Here is a 21,280-nt window from a genome sequence, read left to right as displayed (position 1 = left end):
CATTTAGCTCTAACTGTTCATCATTTAGTCTACCTCCTTTCGATATCATTGATCCATATTTATCAAAGTTCCCTTTGAACCGTCACATGTTTCGACGCGCGAGCTGTGGGCAAATAATTAATTCGTGTGCGGGCAAGTCCGAATCGGCCCGGACGTGCGTGGGCAAGTTTGAATCGGGGAAAAATCACCATTCGTGGCCGGTTTTTGCCTGTCGGGTGTGTTGCTTTTGTGACGGACGGCTTCAAATGAAATAATTCCGGGTGCAAAAAAAAACAAAAACAAAATCAAAACAAGAAAACAAGAAAACAAGAAAGCAAGAAAACAGGACAGGACCGAACAGAACAGCAAAAGCCAGACAAATTCAAATTCACACACTTTTTATTATTTATCTGACAGCTAGAAATCTCTCTGGCGGCTTCCAAAAGTCCAACAACAATAGCGAAGAAAAGGGATCTTCTTAGAGTTCTCGTTCTGTTTTTTTTTTTCTCCTCTTTGTCCTTTTGCTTTGTCCTTTTTTTTTTTTTGAGGTCAGGATCCCCGCTCCCCGCCCATGACTGCCTTGTGTATCTCGCGCACGCTGGTCAGCAGTCGCATGGCGTAGGGACTGCCTTTGGCAGCAGCCACCTTCACAGCGACTAGCGACTCTCTCGACTCCACCCACTGCTCACCGTCCAAGTCTGGGGCATAGTTAGAACCTCCGGTGTGCCTGTACCATAGAAGGAGGGCTTGGCCTTCCGGCAGGAAAGCTTGAACACGCCCCAGGAAAATCGAAGGCTTCTGTAGGGTGCTGTCCTCGGCCACGAGTCCCACAAAGTCGCCCACGTCGATCTCCGGCTCCGAGATCTCTGGCAGCTGGAGAGACCTGGTCATGGGCCCGGCCACAAGCTCCTCTTCTTCGGCCTTGCGCCTGGCCAGATCTAATGCCGGGGTCTTCTTCTGGTTTGCCGTGCGTCGGTCGTAAGTGTGCTGGGCCTGCTCTCGGGAGTGCCGGAGACAAGCAGCAAGGCTGTCTTTCATCTGATCGTCGCATCCGCTGCAGATAGACAGAGGGAGAACGACAAAAAGAAAAACGTATCAAACGGTTATCAGCGATGTGGCTATGCCGGCGTTTTAAAGCAACAGATTCCAAAATTCGCGGGGAACGAACGAAGGAAGGAAGGAAGGAAGGAAGGACGTGACTTGCAGTTCAATAGCCATGTCGACCTACCTCTGGGAATATGCCCAGGTTACGAAAGATGACCTTAGTCCGCATACCGCCACCTTGCTTCCGGTCAGGAGTTCGAACATTTTCTGTAAACGTGTTGTGAACGACGTGCTCGAGTACGGTGCACCCTTGGAATTCTGAAATGAAATAGGTCAGAGTCAAAATGATCTGCTGCTGCACAGCAGTGGGCCCAGTTGTTCAAAGGCCGATTAGCTCTAACCCAGGGTTAAATTTTAATCCAGCTTTCTTTATTTCTTTGTTCAAAAGTCTTTTGGGGAAAGTTTTCACTATTCTTTTTAGAACATGCAATGATCAAATTGCAAGCAAAAAGATTTGAACTGAATTTTCTCTTAAAGTTTTCAGACCTGAAATCAAATTTCACACTAACCCCGGGTTACTTTAACCCAGCTTTGAACAACCAGGGCCTGTGGTGACTGTGACCCACGGCCAGTGTTTTCAAAGAGTCCTCTTCGGCCCAAAAATCCCTAACCAGTTAGCTAGTTTCAAGCGAGTGCTACTTCACCCGGCGACGGCATGAGTTGGACAATTTTGCCTTGCCGAGCCCGGCAATTTTAGCCCGCGCTAGCTAGCTGGCTATAAGACGGGGAACCCTATACTTACCAGAAACAGGTAGTTGCTGCACAGCGTCGGATTAAGCACCTTTCTGAATTCTGATACAAACTGTATGAACAGCCTGCAGAGTTGGCTGTCTGCCTGCGGGGAGAGAGAGAGAGAGAGAGAGAGAGAGAGAGAGAGAGAGAGAGAGAGAGACTGTTATTAAAGTGTGCTCAGAACTCTTGTTAATTTCCGTACTCTGCTCGTGTCAGTCGTTCAGTCGTGACAAGAATTACCTGTATGGGAATAGTTTCAGGCCCGCTCTGCTTGCAGGTTTTGAACCTTCCGAGGTGTAGCACGATGCCGTCGCCATCTGTCTTGATCAAGGCCACGTTTCTGTCACGATAGTGCGCTTTCTGAAACGGTTCTTCCAGTTGGCTTTCCAAGACCAACTCCATCGTCCTGATTTCTAGGCCCCTGCTGGGCGGGAGGTGGGTGTACAGTGACAAAAGCAGCAGGTCGCGGGCCTCCTGAGCGCGTTGCTGTCTGCCCTTGGCCAATTCAAACCGGCACCGCTGGGCTTCCCTAGCTAGGAGGACTTGTTCCCTTAAGAGAAAGCGGGGACCAGTGTTCTTTAATATCTTTAGAAACGATTCATTCCTACAAATTGAAACTGTACTTCTTGCATTTATTTTCAAGCATTTCAACTCTGAATGCAGTCGTCTACTCAAAAGGGCAGGCAGGCAGGCAGGCAGGCAGGCAGGCAGGCAGGCAGGCAGGCAGGCAGGCAGGCAGGCAGGCAGGCAGGCAGGCAGGAACTGTAGACCTCGAGGACAAGCGTTCACAAAACACGATTCTGACTATTTTTAAATTTTTTACCTTTTCCCGATTGATCATCCAAGATGTTTAAAAGACAGACACGTTTTGTTTCCGTTTTGTTTCCGTTTTGTTTTGTTTCTGTTTTGTTTTACACTAACTAACTAGCACACTTACCAATCCAGCCACTTGCTTTGCGCTTTGAGATCTTCGACTGCGGTCGCCCTCTCCAGATCCCCCTGCTTCTGAAGTACAGTGGCCGTTCTTCTGAGCTGGGAGATAATGCGGATACCTTCGAATTGTGGCCCCAATCCCCGATAGCAATACTTCAGTGGGTACAGCAGACTGCTCGCGTGCACGCTTAGGGTCGCAGGACTCAAGTTCCTCTCCTCCTGATGTAGAGACGAGATGGCAACGTGTCGTAAATGTCTTTTAGCAGATCAAATGATAATCTACAATCATCTGTCGTTGTCGTTGCAACGTGCAACGTTCTAAAACAACCTCGATACCCACCTTCAGATAGTCTAGGTATCCTTCGATAAGATCCCCGCGATGGAAGTCTTGGACTGAAGGCGACTCTCCGGGCCGGATTCGCTGAACGTATCCAAGATAACCTACAATATACAATATACAATATACAATATTTATTTGCCATATACGACATTTACACATGGAAAAAAAAAAAAAAAATGAAGAAAATTGATGACAGAAAATAAATGGCGAGAAAACCTGAAAGAAACCACGAGGCTTATAACAAGTCAGGCTTTCTCACTTAAAATAACTAATCTTATATTAGAATTACAATATGGACTTATGGTAATTAACTTTGACCGCGCACACGTACACACACACACACACACGCACACGCATATTAAGTAAGTTAGTTAAGAATTACTGCCTTACAGAAGCTAATACTTAGAGAGAAGAAATTCCTTAAGCTTTCTTTTAAAAAAAGGGGAGGAGGGAGAACTGGTTATGTCAGAATTTAACGAATTATAAAAGTTTGGACCTTGAAAGTAAATTGAAAACTTCCTGGTGTTCGTTCTGCACAGTGGCAAACGGAAGGACTGAGCATTCCTAGTATTATAATTGTGGATTTGACTATTCAGTAAAAAAAAGTTATTGAATTTGGAAGGGAGTGTAGAGTTCTCGAATGAAAACATAAAAGTACCTAATTGAAACGAATGGATATCATGAAATTTTAAGAGTTTAAGTTCCTTTAAAATAGGGCCAGTATGGGCAATGTATGTAGAATTGCTTACTATTCTTAACGCACGTTTCTGTAAGGTTACAATTCTTTGAAGGTTTGACTTATAGGTACCAGCCCAAGCTGAATTGCAATAATACAAATATGGAAGGATCATAGAATTGTATAAAGTACGAAGGGAGTGAGTAGAGAGAAAAAACCTAGATTTATGAATAATACCTATAGATTTGGATAATTTATTTGCTGTTAAGGATATATGCGATTTCCAGGTCAAATTGTCATCTAATAAAACACCCAAAAACATGGTCTCAGAAACACGAAGAATAGGCTGCTCGTTTATGAAAACTTGAAATTCAAAGGATTGCTTCTTTTGCCAAGGCTTGAATACCATAAAATTAGTCTTGGCTAAATTCAAGGAGAGCCGCTTTGCTGCAAACCAGGTTGACAATTTGTTTAATTCTCTATTTAATGTGTTAATTAGGTAAACAGGGTCATTATGGGAGATAAATAAGTTTGTATCATCAGCAAACAAGATTGCATCAAGCAGGGAAGCATTGTTCAAATCATTAACATACAGGATAAAAAATAAGGGACCAAGAATAGAACCTTGAGGCACCCCACAGGGAATCCCCTGTGGGGCAGATCTAACGTTATTAACCTGAGGATAGATGGCCGAGAAACATGAAAAGAGGACCAGAAAATTGGAGCGCGTTCCATTCCTCTGTTTGCTTATCTGGTTTGCCTTTCTTTCTCTTCTTTTTTTTTTTTTGTTTTTTTTGTTTTTTTGTTTTTTTGTTTTTTTTTTGTGTGCTCCATCACCGAAAATGCCACGAGCGATGCAACTAGCAAATAATGTAAAATGCGGAGCCGCCATACTCACACAGGATGCGTTCCAAGGCTTTGTCGAACGTGCTCGCGGCGAGCATCTGTCCGTGCCTCTCCAGCGCATGAGGCCTTGTGAAAAAAGACTTGGTCTCCTGCATGAACCATTGCAGATCTGGTGGGAGATCTGTGAGGCGCAGCGCGTAGGCCGACCTCTTGGGAGGAAGGGGGGCTACGGGAACCTGCTGTGGGGTTTCCTCGGCACGATCATGCCCTGGCTTCTCCTCACGATCGGGTGTGCTCGTTGTGACGGGTGGCGGTATTTCCAGCCGTGCGGCGGGCATGGGTTGACCGTGATGAGATGTGGCCGCCTTCGGGAACCTTTGCAGATGTGGTGGGAAGTCTGTAAGAGGCGGCACGTGATGCGCCACCCTCTTCGGAGGCTGTGGTAAGGTTTCCTCCACACGATCGTCTCCGTGCTGCTGGTCGTCGTGGGCGTGGGGTATGCCGGTGGTGACGGGCGGCGCTAGTTGCGGCCTTGTTGCCGCGAGCACGTGTTGACCGTGGTGACGTGCGGTTTTCTCCCTGGACCTTTTCAGCTTCGGCGGGAGATCTGTGAGACGCGGCACGTGATAGGCCGCCCTCTTCGGAGAAAGGGCGGCTACGGGAGGCTGTCGTGGTGCTTCCTCTGCGCCACCACCTGGTTGAAGCTGCTCGTCACCGTCGTCGTCGGATACTACTGCGCTTATTGCAACGGGTGGCGGTTGTTGAGATGCGGTCTTCTTCCTGGACCTTTGCTTAGGGTTTGCGGGCGGGAGATCTGTTAGACGCGGCGCGTGGGATGCCCTCTTGGGAGAGAGGGCGGCCACGGGAGGCTCTTGTGGGGCTTCGTCTCCACCATCGTCTTCTCCGCGCTCCTCGTCGTCCGATACTAGGTTTATTGCAACGGGTGGCGGTGATTCTGGCCTTGCTGCGGGCGTGGGCTCGCCGGCGGGATCAGTTTCTTCCTGGTCGCTAGAGTCGAGAGAACAACTATCCATGGATTCGGCCGACGGGCTCGGATAGCGGGGGCTGTCGTCGCCGTCGACCGAGCAGTCAGCGTAGCTTTGATCTTCACCTCCCCCCTCGATATCGCTCATCGTGTCAGTATTCCACAACAGTCACACGCTTACCAAATTCCACTTTCAAAAGAAAAAAATTTAAAAAAAAAAAAAATAATAAAAAAAAAAAATAGATGAAATAAGATGAACACGAATTAAAACAGAACAAAAAGACTTTGCGATGTTGTCTAGGTACTACCATCACTGATGCTTACGGCCACCTAAAAATCGAATTCGTGAGATCTCGAGACGCGGTTAACGAGGTGTTTGGGTCGAGATTGAACATTAACCAAGCCAGACCAGACCAGAGTTGACCGTTGACGCGAATGTCTCGTCTTGCGAGTAAAGCAGGGTCAATCCAAAAAAGAAAGAAAAAAAAAAAAAAACAGCAAACAAAAAGACAAAAACTGGGTACGGTACAGACGATACAAACGGCGTTCAAGCACAAAAGTTTCGGTACAACAAAACGACAAGAATTTGCTGGCTGGGTGTTCACTCGCATCTGAGACAATTTTGGCCTTTAAATCTCGAATCCATTGAAAATTCCGACAAATGCCACAAGAAAGATCAGTTTGCATACTCTCGCCCAATGCTGATAAAACGGAGTTACAGAGCCGGTAACTCACCTATCGGTCCCGCCTGTGCCCTGGGCTTCGACAAAGGAAAATGCGAGCGTTAGGGACGCCAAACTCGCTTTTGGCATATGCGCGCGGTGACGCTGAAAGGTCCGATCCGAGACGATTTTGGCCTTTAAATCTCGAATCCATCGAAAATTCCGACAAATGCCACAAGAAAGATCAGTTTGCATACTTTCTCTCAATGATGAAAAACGCAGTTACAGAGCCGGTAACTCACCTGTCGGTCCCGCCTGTGCCCTGGGCTTCGATCAACGAAAATGCGACCGTTGGGGACGCCAAACTCGCTTTTGGCATATGGGCGCGGTGACGCTGAAAGGTCCGATTACAAAACCAAACAGACAAGTGTAAACAAACAGACAAGCATTGCAACTATGTTCGTATCTACGATCACTCTGAGTAACGACCAAATTAACCGACAATCGATTCAATAAAAACGAGCCATCTGCTCCATGTGGATTGTGCTACCTTATTAGGCGTAGACATTGACAGCAAATTGTCATTTAATGAACATGTTGAGAAAGTATGTAAAAAGTTGGCCTCTAGAATCGCAATATTGCGTAAGATCCGAGCGTGTCTACCCCTTAAACAGCGACTTCAGTTTTATAATAGCATTATTCGCCCCGTTATGTCTTACGCTAACGTTGTTTGGGCAAATTGCGATAAAGAGCGGCACGCGTTATTTGTCATGCCGATCGCATGACACCATCAGTTGCTTTGTTTAACAAGCTAGGTTGGATCCCGTTTTATGAGCAACCTAAGATTGATAAATGCACAATAATGTATAAGCGAATTAATGGGACTTTGCCGAATTATCTAAATGAACAGGAGGACGCTCTTTCGCTGTTTCGGCAACAAGACTGTGGAACAGTACACCAATTGAAATTAGGAAACTAAATTCTGTAGCATGTTTTAAAAAGAACATGTTTGCCAATATTTTTAAGGAACAACAACTTTTGCATCATTTCGTAATTTAATAATTTATTTTTTATCTTATAATTGAATCCTGTCATATTTTATATTTTAACTGTATATATATATATTTTAGCTTACAGTATTTTAGATTGTAAATAGTTGTGAGGGCCACAAGTTTATTAGCCTTTGGCTATTAAGTGCCACCCTCTTTAAATAAAGGCTTTATTATTATTATTATTATTATTATTATTATTATGTCTTTACCACTAAGTGACGCCGACACGAGTCGCGCCGCAGCGCACCTCTAGCACAAATAATAAAAATAATAATAATAATAATAATAATAATAATAATAATAATAATAATAGCGTATGTCTGTTTGTGGTTATAATAATCATCTTTATTGAGGAAACTTTCAGAAAAAAAGATATGGTTTTCAAAGAGGACCTCAAAACTAGATATATCTAGTAAAAACAACAACTACTCACTACCTTCGCCATCTCTTTTGTCTGTTTCCATTTCGACACCGAGGGGGTACTGGGGTTGAGCCCGCGCTCCAAAATTTAAAAAAAAATTATTGGAGCCAAAATCAAAAAGCTTCGGACAATGAAATACTCCTAGAGGAAATTCAAATCACAGAAAACGTGCCTGTCAAATTGGCGAAATGAAATAAAGGCCACAGGTCAAAACCCAGTAGAATGATGAACCCTCCACTCCCACAAGTGACCAAGACAGAACTTCTCCTTACAGTATGAATACAATATCAAGCAGGCAGGTGACGAGAATGGAGAAGAACATCGATCGTGGGATTAGTAGTTGAGCCAATACCAAATTCTTTGAACTCACATCGTAAGAGTTGTCTGGCAGATAGTAAGGACAATTACTAATCAGATCTTGGGAGTGAAAGGGTTTCATACATCGAGGTTGCACTGTCCGGTTTTAATGCCCGTATACTAGCACATGAGACATTTCTGCGATTTGATTGGCTTAGAGCAGTGGTGTTTCAGCTTAATTTAAGCCAAATACCTACATGTGAAAATTACAAACTAAACCCGGGTAGCGGTAGAGACGAATAACAGCATAATTTGTACCTGATGTTTGGCATGAATACCACTGGCGATATTTCAAAATTGCCTCAAATGCCACCGGCCTAACAGCTGGTGAGACTACGCATAACAATTTCGAAATATCACTGCAGGCATTTAGGTCAAATATCGCTAGAGATCATCCAATTACCTACACAAAGACAAAGGACAAAACCACACACTCCTTTGAATATAAATTTGGGCACCAGTCTTTATTTTCAACAACAATACCAATGAATGTGTCAAAACTTTTCTTGTCTACTCCATTCGGTTAGGCAGTATTGTTTAGAGGGGGAAAAAATCTCCAGTCATCACTGCCTGCACACATTCAACCTTGATGGTGGCACTTGATAGCTACATCACACCAGCACAGTTCCTGCCCTTGCATGTCAGCTGCTGCAACTGAAGAAAAGAGAGAATTTTGCTCATCTGTTGACACTGATAGAAACATGAAATTGCACAGCAAAAAGTATGAAAATTCCTTAAAGCCCCAGCTAGCTTCACACTGAACTCCTGCACTTTTTGAAGCAATAATAACCAATCCAAAGTGTCTGAATGAAATTCAGCTGCAAAGGAGGAATGAATTAATGTCAAGGGTTCCTGTCATTTTTTTAAAGCATGGCCTCACAAACTTTTCCCGTTGGCTCCACCAATAAAAAACATTTAGGGAAAGTCAAATAATCAATACCACAACTAGTACTTAAATACTAAGTTAGCAATTGACTGAGACACCATTAGCACCACCATAAAAAAATGTAAGAACCCTCAACTGGCTGAAACTTGCATCATTCAGTTGCATACTATTCTTCCCATATACTGACTAAGTATTCTTTGGCAGTACTTACTTGTATTTTCCAGCTGGAGGTAACTGCTATGTCTAGGCACAATTCTTTTCTGGCCCCTCTTGGCTGATTGGAGTTTGCCTGCTCCAGTTGACTGTTATTTTCTGTAAAACAGAATAATATACATAAGGACCCAGGCATGAAGTGAAGAAACCTTCCTTGGAAACCTTGGAAACAACACAATGTTTTTAATTGCTCAGATCAAAACCAAAAAAGTTTACTGTTTGTTAAAAACAATGTTATGCAATGTTAAATGTTACATAATGTTAAAAACATCAAGGCCAAAAGTAATTCTGAACACAAAATTTAATAAATTTGACAGCTGTGAAGTATATAGCATTGCTTATGAATGAGACAAGAACGTGCTTTTAAATTTCCATCATACCTGAATAATGTCTGCGTAAAAATTGAGCTCAAATGTAGTATTTTTAACTTACAAATCTACTCCTAGTAAGTGGCCCTGGCAAACTATCTTTACATGTCACTGCCAATAAAATAACCCTCCATCTTCATAAAGATCTAAGTAGGCTCTTAAGGCCTTCCTGTCATTTTTTCAAAGCATGGCCTCACAAACTTTTTCCGTTGGCTCCACCAATAAAAAACATTTAGGGAAAGTCAAATAATCAATACCACAACTAGTACTTAAATACTAAGTTAGCAATTGACTGAGACACCATTAGCACCACCATAAAAAAATGTAAGAACCCTCAACTGGCTGAAACTTGCATCATTCAGTTGCATACTATTCTTCCCATATACTGACTAAGTATTCTTTGGCAGTACTTACTTGTATTTTCCAGCTGGAGGTAACTGCTATGTCTAAGCACAATTCTTTTCTGGCCCCTCTTGGCTGATTGGAGTTTGCCTGCTCCAGTTGACTGTTATTTTCTGTAAAACAGAATAATATACATGAGGACCCAGGCATGAAGTGAAGAAACCTTCCTTGGAAACCTTGGAAACAACACAATGTTTTTAATGGCTCAGATCAAAACCAAAAAAGTTTACTGTTTGTTAAAAACAATGTTATGCAATGTTAAATGTTACATAATGTTAAAAACATCAAGGCCAAAAGTAATTCTGAACACAAAATTTAATAAATTTGACAGCTGTGAAGTATATAGCATTGCTTATGAATGAGACAAGAACGTGCTTTTAAATTTCCATCATACCTGAATAATGTCTGCGTAAAAATTGAGCTCAAATGTAGTATTTTTAACTTATAAATCTACTCCTAGTAAGTGGCCCTGGCAAACTATCTTTACATGTCACTGCCAATAAAATAACCCTCCATCTTCATAAAGATCTAAGTAGGCTCTTAAGGCCTTCCTGTCATTTTTTTAAAGCATGGCCTCACAAACTTTTTCCGTTGGCTCCACCAATAAAAAAGCATTTAGGGAAAGTCAAATAATCAATACCACAACTAGTACTTAAATACTAAGTTAGCAATTGACTGAGACACCATTAGCACCACCATAAAAAGATGTAAGAACCCTCAACTGGCTGAAACTTGCATCATTCAGTTGCATACTATTCTTCCCATATACTGACTAAGTATTCTTTGGCAGTACTTACTTGTATTTTCCAGCTGGAGGTAACTGCTATGTCTAAGCACAATTCTTTTCTGGCCCCTCTTGGCTGATTGGAGTTTGCCTGCTCCAGTCGACTGTTATTTTCTGTAAAACAGAATAATATACATAAGGACCCAGGCATGAAGTGCAGAAACCTTCCTTGGAAACCTTGGAAACAACACAATGTTTTTAATAGCTCAGATCAAAACCAAAAAATTTTACTGTTTGTTAAAAACAATGTCATGCAATGTTAAATGTTACATAATGTTAAAAATATCAAGGCCAAAAGTAATTCTGAACACAAAATTTAATAAATTTGACAGCTGTGAAGTATATAGCATTGCTTATAAATGAGACAAGAACGTGCTTTTAAATTTCCATCATACCTGAATAATGTCTGCGTAAAAATTGAGCTCAAATGTAGTATTTTTAACTTATAAATCTACTCCTAGTAAGTGGCCCTGGCAAACTATCTTTACATGTCACTGCCAATAAAATAACCCTCCATCTTCATAAAGATCTAAGTAGGCTCTTAAGGCCTTCCTGTCATTTTTTTAAAGCATGGCCTCACAAACTTTTTCCGTTGGCTCCACCAATAAAAAAGCATTTAGGGAAAGTCAAATAATCAATACCACAACTAGTACTTAAATACTAAGTTAGCAATTGACTGAGACACCATTAGCACCACCATAAAAAAATGTAAGAACCCTCAACTGGCTGAAACTTGCATCATTCAGTTGCATACTATTCTTCCCATATACTGACTAAGTATTCTTTGGCAGTACTTACTTGTATTTTCCAGCTGGAGGTAACTGCTATGTCTAAGCACAATTCTTTTCTGGCCCCTCTTGGCTGATTGGAGTTTGCCTGCTCCAGTTGACTGTTATTTTCTGTAAAACAGAATAATATACATAAGGACCCAGGCATGAAGTGAAGAAACCTTCCTTGGAAACCTTGGAAACAACACAATGTTTTTAATTGCTCAGATCAAAACCAAAAAATTTTACTGTTTGTTAAAAACAATGTCATGCAATGTTAAATGTTACATAATGTTAAAAATATCAAGGCCAAAAGTAATTCTGAACACAAAATTTAATAAATTTGACAGCTGTGAAGTATATAGCATTGCTTATGAATGAGACAAGAACGTGCTTTTAAATTTCCATCATACCTGAATAATGTCTGCGTAAAAATTGAGCTCAAATGTAGTATTTTTAACTTATAAATCTACTCCTAGTAAGTGGCCCTGGCAAACTATCTTTACATGTCACTGCCAATAAAATAACCCTCCATCTTCATAAAGATCTAAGTAGGCTCTTAAGGCCTTCCTGTCATTTTTTTAAAGCATGGCCTCACAAACTTTTTCCGTTGGCTCCACCAATAAAAAAGCATTTAGGGAAAGTCAAATAATCAATACCACAACTAGTACTTAAATACTAAGTTAGCAATTGACTGAGACACCATTAGCACCACCATAAAAAGATGTAAGAACCCTCAACTGGCTGAAACTTGCATCATTCAGTTGCATACTATTCTTCCCATATACTGACTAAGTATTCTTTGGCAGTACTTACTTGTATTTTCCAGCTGGAGGTAACTGCTATGTCTAAGCACAATTCTTTTCTGGCCCCTCTTGGCTGATTGGAGTTTGCCTGCTCCAGTCGACTGTTATTTTCTGTAAAACAGAATAATATACATAAGGACCCAGGCATGAAGTGCAGAAACCTTCCTTGGAAACCTTGGAAACAACACAATGTTTTTAATAGCTCAGATCAAAACCAAAAAAGTTTACTGTTTGTTAAAAACAATGTCATGCAATGTTAAATGTTACATAATGTTAAAAATATCAAGGCCAAAAGTAATTCTGAACACAAAATTTAATAAATTTGACAGCTGTGAAGTATATAGCATTGCTTATAAATGAGACAAGAACGTGCTTTTAAATTTCCATCATACCTGAATAATGTCTGCGTAAAAATTGAGCTCAAATGTAGTATTTTTAACTTATAAATCTACTCCTAGTAAGTGGCCCTGGCAAACTATCTTTACATGTCACTGCCAATAAAATAACCCTCCATCTTCATAAAGATCTAAGTAGGCTCTTAAGGCCTTCCTGTCATTTTTTTAAAGCATGGCCTCACAAACTTTTTCCGTTGGCTCCACCAATAAAAAAGCATTTAGGGAAAGTCAAATAATCAATACCACAACTAGTACTTAAATACTAAGTTAGCAATTGACTGAGACACCATTAGCACCACCATAAAAAAATGTAAGAACCCTCAACTGGCTGAAACTTGCATCATTCAGTTGCATACTATTCTTCCCATATACTGACTAAGTATTCTTTGGCAGTACTTACTTGTATTTTCCAGCTGGAGGTAACTGCTATGTCTAAGCACAATTCTTTTCTGGCCCCTCTTGGCTGATTGGAGTTTTCCTGCTCAAGTCGACTGTTATTTTCTGTAAAACAGAATAATATACATAAGGACCCAGGCATGAAGTGAAGAAACCTTCCTTGGAAACCTTGGAAAATAGACTATGTTTTTAACTGCCAACTTGGACGTGTACAAACAGGCAAAACAAACAAAGAGACAGACAAACAGACAAACACTCGCTCGTCGCTCGAGTCAGGAGGACGCTCGTCCCCTGCGGCTGAAAGCCCTGTATTTGCGAACAGAGAGAAAAATCTACGGACGGAAAAGGTTTTCGATTCTCTTGCGAGTTGCTTCGTTCTCAGAGTCGATCGACTGCTGGTTTTTTTGCACTCGCGCGTTCGTCCACGTGTGCGCCACGAATCGAGTCGAAATCGAAGCGGCTTCGCAGACGAGGTGCGAAATCTTCCAAACGAACGAACGAACGAACGAACGAATATTGCGCAAAGAGAAGAAGGTTGAAATCGACTCGCCCGCAGTCGAAAAGCCTTCGTTAAGTTGTGGGAGTGAACTCAATTCAGATAATATATGCAGCCACTAGAGAGTCTCGAAATAAGTGCTCTCCTCGCCCAACGAATCATTCTTTGCACAGGGTTACCTTGAACACAGCAACATCGCAACTTCGAAACCTCGGGGATGGAAGGTGTGTGATGCCATATTCCCACTGCCTCCGATTTCGTGGAGGCGAAACGAAAAGACATGTCTCTCTAGGTCGCAGGGCCAGCTAGTCGAGTCACCTAATGCGCGTGCGCGCGCGCCTTGGGGAGGGGGGGAGGGGGGAGGGGGGGACATTTGGCGCTAGGCCGATATGGCCGGCCAACTAGCCAATCAAATAATAATAAATAATAATGATAAACTATATTTACGCGTTTCCTATTACTACCAATAAGCATGCATTTGGTTTTGTCCAAATTTAAAGTCTTTTTTTTTTTTTTTTCGTGTGTGTGTGTGTGTTCCTTTTAACGATAAAAATGCTTTCGGGAAATAAAAACGTATAGTAGTGATCAGCTCTACGCGCAATATATTTGAAGAACTTTCCGTCCATCGGACGCAAAATTCATTCTCTTTGGAAGTCGACGGGGTGAAATTTTCATTGAATTAATTCCTTGCCGTCCCACGTTGACCAAAGTACAAGGGGAGAGACGCGCTAGTTCCCACGCATTGCTTTCAGTTCGAGTCACGTCGTGTGTAAGAAGTCACGTACCTGGGAAGGCAGGAAGTGGCCAGGGCTATCAATCATTTATTGTGTACGCGCAGAACCTGCGCGAACACAATAGAGACCTTCACTTCCGGTGCCATTTTTGGAAACTTGCAGCCATGTTGTGATGTAGGCACGAAACGCGAGGAATGGCGAGCGCGTCGTTTGTTGAAGTGAATAAGTCACGACACCTGACCTAATACATCGTCGATTTTCAATCTCTCATCAAATAATCGTCCTCGAGTGTTCGTAGCTTCTCTCTTTTCTGTTTTAGCTTGCTGGAATTCGCTCGAGGGTCCTAAACTTTGATCCTAAATATCTGCGTGACCTCGTCGAAAATAACACTCACGAACCCTAAGCACGCCCTCCTCTTGCTGGTCCTGTCTTTAAACACGTCCCAGATGAGATTCTCAGCTCATTCCCCATATGAACTCACACAGTTAAGGTCGTTCAACATGCCGCCCAGAAGGAAACGTTCCAAAAGAGCAAGGGGTTGGGAGTTTATAGAAACACAAGCTGCGGAAAGTCGCAGGTCGGTAACGCGCTAAAATACACATGGTGCTCTGTTCTGTTTACTTTTTTGTTGGTTTTTGTTTTTGTTTTTTTTGTTATTGTTCCCCGAGGTGAACCGCACCCAGTGAAATGACCAGTAGGCAATCATTGCATTCATTGTATTCATTTGGAAGCTGTTTTATTTGCGGTCGTCTCTGCCTCTTCTTTCTTAGTTCTTGTCTTTGTTGTTTTGTACTGTGCGTTTGTACTATACATTGTCGGCATGGTACTATACACGCTTGATTTTTACTTGGTGTACTTAGCGACGACTCTCTTTCGCATTGCAGTTCCCGTCTTGATCCCGTTCCCGTTCCCGTTCCCGTTCAAGACGAGGAAGATCCAAGCGAGGAAAGGTATGATATTAAATTTGACTTAGTGGGCACATGTTAGATTCTATCTACTCCCCCAGAGTCACTTATTGGGACAGAGAATGTCTGTTGGTCTATTCCTTTATTTCTGGCAAAGGTTTCCAAAATTCAGAAGAAAACACGATCAACCATGCCCTTTTATATGCTCGAATCATGGAAGGCGTGCCCCTTTCCCTGGGAGTTGACCAGGATAATAGTACATAAGTGTTTTCTCCCCAGTTACTGGTATTTTTTAATCTTGCCACAATATTTCTTGAACACCGAAACCAAATTATGCCCCATTCACACCAAAGCTTAAACATGTTTAAAAGTTGTTTTGTTAAACACAGTTTAATTTTTTTTTTCTTCATAGAAACTATTTAACCGAATATTTTTGACTTGAATGTAGCACATTGGAAATACAAGTTAGCTAGTACTTGAATCCAATGGAAAATCAAGTTTTTCAGTTCTCTGTTTATAATTTTCATTCAATGAAAACCAGTTTAACAAAACATGTTTTGCTGGTGTGAATGGGGTATTAGTTGGCTGCAGATTTTGAAGGGCATCTACTGCTCTGGTTGAAGATCATCATCAGAATTATTGTTATTCTTCTTAATGCTATTATCATTATTACTACTACTTTGATTATTACTATTATTATTATTATTACTATTATTATTGTAGCCTTGTTAATATAATTATAATCCATGCCCCAGTAGTTCTCAAAAAGGCATGTGCTCAATATTGTCGAATTAAATTTCAACTCGGCCAAAGATAGTTTCGGTGGTGTTACATCAGATTAGCCATCAGGCTACTGCAAAATTCCAACCAAATTGCTCAAACTTACCCAGGAAACAGATTGCACTTGACATGTGCCTTGGGTTTGTCCACTCTATCTGATGAATGGAGCACATAAAAGTGAGAACTGCTGTGCAAGGAACAGGGCAAAATAAAATACTCTACAACTTTTGTAGTACTCGACTGGAGAACTTGAGATTGTATACCAAAGAGTACAAATTGGTTAGAATGGTCGATCGATCGTGACGTCCCTGTTTACATTTTTGCCCATTAGCATGCCGGTGAACCCGTAGGAGATGTAGCTGTGTATACCAGTCATGTTCAAAAATGAAAAGAGCTGGTTGAATTATGCAGTTTGTTTAGGTTTCGACTCCTTGCAATCAGTCACAAAGAAATTGGCCACAAGTAAAAAAAAAAACTGCAAAATCACTTGCAGGCAAAACATCAACGAGCTCATGCATTCCCTGTAAATTTTGGGGTTTTGAAAAGAGAATTCCTGGGAAACTGTTTGTTATCTATCGATGGGGCTCAGATTGTCAGAGATAACTGAAATGGTTCATATGCTCTTTCCATATTCAAAAATTTCATCTTATTTCTTCGTGAGATGATGATGATGACGAGGCAAAAAATGTAAACAAGGATTCACCCACGTTCACAAAAGGAAACAGAAGTAGCTCTTGAGCAAGGCAATTCATGTTTTTTCAATTTTTTTCATGCTTTGTTTTTCCCTTTTTTTCCTAGCCCTTCAAGCTCGTTCATTGATGATGAAACACAACCCCGGGACTCACCAATGCTGCATGTGGCCTTAGACAACCAGCCATCCACAAGCAGGAATGTGGCACCGGTCCTTGTTGCACCATATTTCCCGTCTGGCCTGGCGGTATCGTTGGAAGATAGAATGCGGTTCAACTTCAATCTGTTCCTGTATGACAGCTTGCGTTTGCCCGCAGGGCTTTTTGCTGAGGACCAAGCTGGAGAAGTGGTATTTGAAGACCTGCAGACATGTAGAGATTATTGTTCACGCTATGTACAGAGTAGAGAGGAATGGTGCAGCACACAGCGGCAGGAGTCAGACCACTCACAAGAAAGAAGAAATGAACTGTCCAAGGAGGATATGTTTCTAACCACGGGAGAGGCCTTGGATGGGAGTCTGAGATGTGGCAACGAGGCATTCGACCGCAACTTGAATTTGGTACGCCTTGACCTCTTTGGGAACGTCATGATCTTGAATGCCCCCCACTGGAGCGATGTCTCTGCCCAGTTTACACATGGTTTCCCTCGTCGTCTCATCACGGACACACACAGAGGAATCTTGCCCGGCAATATCACGGTGGCAGCACGCATTTCGAACCAGGGAATTCGAAGCGTGTCTCCAGGTAACTTGAAAACATTTCTTAACAATTTTTTTTTCTTTAAAAAAAAAAAAACCAACAAACAAACAAAAACAGTAGTAGTAGTATTCCATTGTGAGGTAAAAATGATAACTCTGCTAGCACCAAAGAAAATTCAAGCTTGGGACAGTTTTGGAAGACTCACTTATTACATCTTGTGTTCTCAATGCAGTTCCTCTGATTACCTTTGGTACAAAGTGATTTGTTCTTGTGAAGGGCTAGTGCTCAGGACATGCAATTGACATCGACTCTCTTGCAGGTGACGTGGCTGCTTTCATGTCAAAAGAAATGATACGAGGTCTGGGACTCACCGTGACAGAACTGATGCTCGCGCGAATGACAGCAATCAGATATGCGGGCAAGAAAGACAAGCCTGCACGTCTGGTGGAAATGATGCTTCGATTTGGAGTGGACTTCCTGACCATGACGCCCCTGGAAGCCGAACAGACAAAGGGGCTCAGACTGGCCAGCTCTTCCCACTGGGATCTGGTGATAGCCTCTGCTCCAGACCATGGGGAGGACAGCAGTTCGGATGAGTCAGAACTCTCCGTCGGGTGGGACGCTGAAGAGGAGCTAGACCCACTTCCCGCCCGAGGAACCCCAGAGCACACTGAAACCGTGACAAGGCACATAGAAAATCTGCTGCAGTGTTACGTGTCTGTGCAGACAACGACTCAGGTAGGGTCTCTCCTGTGATTAAGAGCGAGTCAGTCAGTCAGTAGACGAGCTTAGAACCCATTACTCCAGATGACCATAACACACGCATTTAAAGATCCTCTTCATCATGCAGGGCCTTGTTTTAGATGACCAACTAGATATATCTCACCCTTTTATAACAGGCTCTGCGAGTCACAGCTGCAGAAGCGACACCCACACGAAGACCCAGCGGCAGCTCCGGCTTGGTCAGACGAAGAAAGCAGGCGACGCCCAGACGTGCCAGCACCCGAGCATCCCAGGTGTCTACAGAAGGGCCAGTAGCTGAGCAAAGACCGAGGGACCAAGAAGTGCAGCAGGAAGTACCACCAGATCCCCGGCAGCGTCTGCTAGCACTGCCGGGAATCATAGCCACACGCATACCCAACAGAGAGTCTTTGGACAGACTGCAAAAGTTCCTGCAAGGAAACCAACCTTGCAACCCACCACAGGTGAACTGAAATTTAAAAAATAAATAACTGCACATTGACTGACAAAATGATTTGATAGGTGCTAACTTCAAAAATATTAGATTGGCATTTGCTGAATAGTTGGGGCCAGGAGACAGAGGAAATTGAGACTCAATCTTTGTCAAAAACTTTTAACCTACATTTAATTTTGACCTTTTAGAGGGGCAGGGGGAAATTGAGAATGAACCAATTGTAAGTTAAAAAATTTTCACCCCATTTTAAATTTTTTAATTTTCACTACTTGCACGAAGCATGCTTTATTATTATTATTATTAATTTTATTATCATTATTATTATTATTATTATTATTATTATTAGTGGAGGTACCTACCTCACCTGTTGCTTTTTTTTTCTCTCCCTAGGCAGAACAGCAGGCCAGATCTTCAGACACGCAAGCCTTACAGCAGGCTAGACAATCTGCAGCTCTCAGGGTCTACACAGAGGAACGTACCAGAATAGCGAGGCAGAGAGTCCGCGACGTCTGGACAGCCACTGGGGCCGACTGCACTTGCCTGGGAGAGCCGGTCGTGAGAGACTCCCAGGATGAAGAGGATCAGAGCTGCCCGTACTGCCTGTGCCAGGAAGGGGGGGGAGATATGGCCGACGTGAGAACCAAATGTCAGAATCCAACCTGCTCCATTTGCATGCTCGTAAACAAGCTGGACCAACCCACAATCACTGCGCTGGGCTTGAAAAGAAACGGACGGCTGGCTGCCATGTTGGAATTTGCACCCCTGATCGCACAATGTTTGAACGGCGGACAGATCCCTGAAGATAGGAGGATCCTGCTTTGCAAGGCCCTGGAGGACATCCTGAGTTGTAGTGCCACCAGATTGCGATATATAGCCAACGCTGGAATGCTGGTCATGCTCCGTCCACGTCTCCAACACCTTCTCTTACAAAGAGGCTGGGGAGACGTATGGTGCAACTTGTCTAAAATAGCCAGCGCCATTGGCCATCACAGCGACCACCATAGCCAGATCGCAGCACTCATGTATATACGTCGAAGGTGCATACCAGACAGTAACAACAGGTGGCTGTGGTTTCTCCAGCCAGAAGATCCCACTGAAGAAGAAGAGATCGACAGGACTGTCTTCCAATAGGAGGTACCTAACTGTAAAACAAATTTTCAGTCAGACTGTAAGCTTTTCACTTGGATGTTCATTTTGGAGTTCGAGATGATCAATGTCAACGTCTCTCACAGACTGTGGATAGATATTCAAGCTATGAGGACATTAGTTTTTTCTGTGACAATGGTTTTACTCAATTTTGAAATTCAACCAGGTTGCATGTTCATTTTAGAGTTCAACACAGGCCAGTGTGTTCTGAAGAAATGAATGTTTTTTTTGCGACAATCGTGAGAGGTGGTTTCAGTCAATTTTATAACAAGATGATCAATGTCAAAGTCTGTCGCAAACTGTGGATAAATATTCAAGCTAGGGCAGTGGTGTTTTTCTGAGGAAATTGGTCTTTTCTGTGACAGTGGTGAGATGGTTTTACTCGATTTTGAAATTCAACCAGCATGTTCATTTCAGAGTTCAACACAGGCCAGTGTGTTCCGTAAATGTTGTGTTTGCAAGATTTTTTTTTTTTAAGTTCCTCACAAGCCGTTGATGATAATATTCAAGCTAAGGCGGTCGTGTTTTTGTGAGCAAACTAATTTTTTTCTGTGACAAAGGTGACAGATAGTTTAGCTCGATTTTGAAATTTGACCAGCCTGTTCATTTTGGAATTCAACACATTTAAAATAAAATTGAGTTGATGGTTGAGAAAATGTGTACTCGTTCTCTGCTATAATAAGTTATTTTTAATAACCGCCACAAAAGGGAAGCAGGTCGCTGTGCCCACAAAGATGAGAACATTCAAAAGTGTCTCCTTTAACTCTAGTCATCACGATCGCTATAAATGGAGCTTTCCTTACCAAGCTGTCAACCAATTGCGATAAAATGGTCTTTTGTTTTCACCTTCATTTCACTAAAGAGGTTTGCAGTTCAGAGAAAGGAATTGAACAACAATTAGACTGCCGACAAAACTCTGAACAGACAAATTCAACCTCTTTTTCCAATTGTCAGTCCGAGATCTCTCTTTGGGGCACTTTGCCAAATTTCGCCCTCCATATTGAAATGAAAATAGATCCTCGTTAAGAAAAGCAGTGCATTATAGGCTTAGGGTTAGGGTTAGGGTTAGGGTTAGGGTTAGGGTTAGGGTTAGGGTTAGGGTTAGGGTTTAGGGTTAGGGTTAGGGTTAGGGTTAGGGTTAGGGTCCAACAGTACGCCAAACGACTGGGTACATCCGTTCAGTTTGTCACCCTCAACTGTAAATATGTGTAGCTCTGGATTCATACACTTTTAAAGCGCGTTCCTTCGACGTACGAGTTTCTACCAAAGTACACAAAACGAAGCAAAAATGCCTGGGATATTTGACAGGCACTTGCGACCTCCCTTTAGAAAATGGACCGATCGTCGGGAAAATACTCTCCGTTTACCGAGCAGAATAAGCCTCAGAAGGTTGGTTCTACGAGTCTTAGACTGAAAGTCCTTGACATCTACTCACTACCTTCGCCATCTGTTTTGTCTGTTTCCATTTCGACACCGAGGGGGTACTGGGGTGTATGCATAGAGTTGAGCCCGCGCTCCAAAATTTAAAAAAA

At 42.5% G+C, this 21,280-nt stretch overlaps 2 protein-coding genes and 1 long non-coding RNA gene across 3 annotated transcripts; 1 reads left to right on the top strand and 2 right to left on the bottom strand.

Annotated features, from left to right (window-relative positions):
• Positions 1-503: 503 nt before the first annotated feature.
• Positions 504-5,841, bottom strand: LOC149041907 (uncharacterized). Its single transcript, XM_089180599.1, has 7 exons — positions 4,663-5,841; positions 3,089-3,189; positions 2,753-2,967; positions 2,056-2,365; positions 1,826-1,918; positions 1,208-1,341; positions 504-1,033 (listed from the first exon to the last, which is right to left on the bottom strand). Exons 1-7 carry the CDS (start codon positions 5,741-5,743, stop codon positions 529-531), a joined length of 2,439 nt encoding a protein of 812 aa, XP_089036725.1. The 5' UTR covers positions 5,744-5,841; the 3' UTR covers positions 504-528.
• Positions 5,842-8,524: 2,683 nt separating this feature from the next.
• LOC149041906 (uncharacterized) lies at positions 8,525-10,854 on the bottom strand. Its single transcript, XR_016179235.1, has 3 exons — positions 9,969-10,854; positions 9,185-9,285; positions 8,525-8,741 (listed from the first exon to the last, which is right to left on the bottom strand). It is a non-coding gene; the product is annotated as an uncharacterized LOC149041906 (long non-coding RNA).
• A 3,625-nt stretch (positions 10,855-14,479) lies between these two features.
• LOC149041905 (uncharacterized) lies at positions 14,480-20,404 on the top strand. Its single transcript, XM_089180598.1, has 6 exons — positions 14,480-14,911; positions 15,219-15,284; positions 16,818-17,452; positions 17,727-18,145; positions 18,307-18,612; positions 18,993-20,404. The coding sequence occupies exons 1-6, from the start codon at positions 14,781-14,783 to the stop codon at positions 19,731-19,733; spliced, it is 2,298 nt and encodes a 765-aa protein (XP_089036724.1). The 5' UTR covers positions 14,480-14,780; the 3' UTR covers positions 19,734-20,404.
• Positions 20,405-21,280: the final 876 nt, after the last annotated feature.

Source organism: Pocillopora damicornis, chromosome 8 (assembly GCF_964200805.1).
Source record: "Pocillopora damicornis chromosome 8, jaPocDami1.2, whole genome shotgun sequence".
NCBI lineage: Eukaryota > Metazoa > Cnidaria > Anthozoa > Scleractinia > Pocilloporidae > Pocillopora > Pocillopora damicornis.
This window is presented reverse-complemented; position numbering and strand designations above follow the sequence as displayed.

What these genes read in the sequence shown, in the direction of transcription:
- LOC149041907 (XM_089180599.1), bottom strand. Translation starts at nt 5,743, where the DNA reads ATGAGCGATATCGAGGGGGGAGGTGAAGATCAAAGCTACGCTGACTGC. An exon ending in CAAAGCAAGTGGCTGGATTG is followed by an intron (nt 2,366 to 2,752) that starts GTAAGTGTGCTA and finishes CTTTCTCTTAAG; the next exon opens with GGAACAAGTCCTCCTAGCTA. An exon ending in GCAGCAACTACCTGTTTCTG is followed by an intron (nt 1,342 to 1,825) that starts GTAAGTATAGGG and finishes ATTTCATTTCAG; the next exon opens with AATTCCAAGGGTGCACCGTA.
- LOC149041905 (XM_089180598.1), top strand. Translation starts at nt 14,781, where the DNA reads ATGAGATTCTCAGCTCATTCCCCATATGAACTCACACAGTTAAGGTCG. An exon ending in GAAGATCCAAGCGAGGAAAG is followed by an intron (nt 15,285 to 16,817) that starts GTATGATATTAA and finishes TTTTTTTCCTAG; the next exon opens with CCCTTCAAGCTCGTTCATTG. An exon ending in AATTCGAAGCGTGTCTCCAG is followed by an intron (nt 17,453 to 17,726) that starts GTAACTTGAAAA and finishes ACTCTCTTGCAG; the next exon opens with GTGACGTGGCTGCTTTCATG.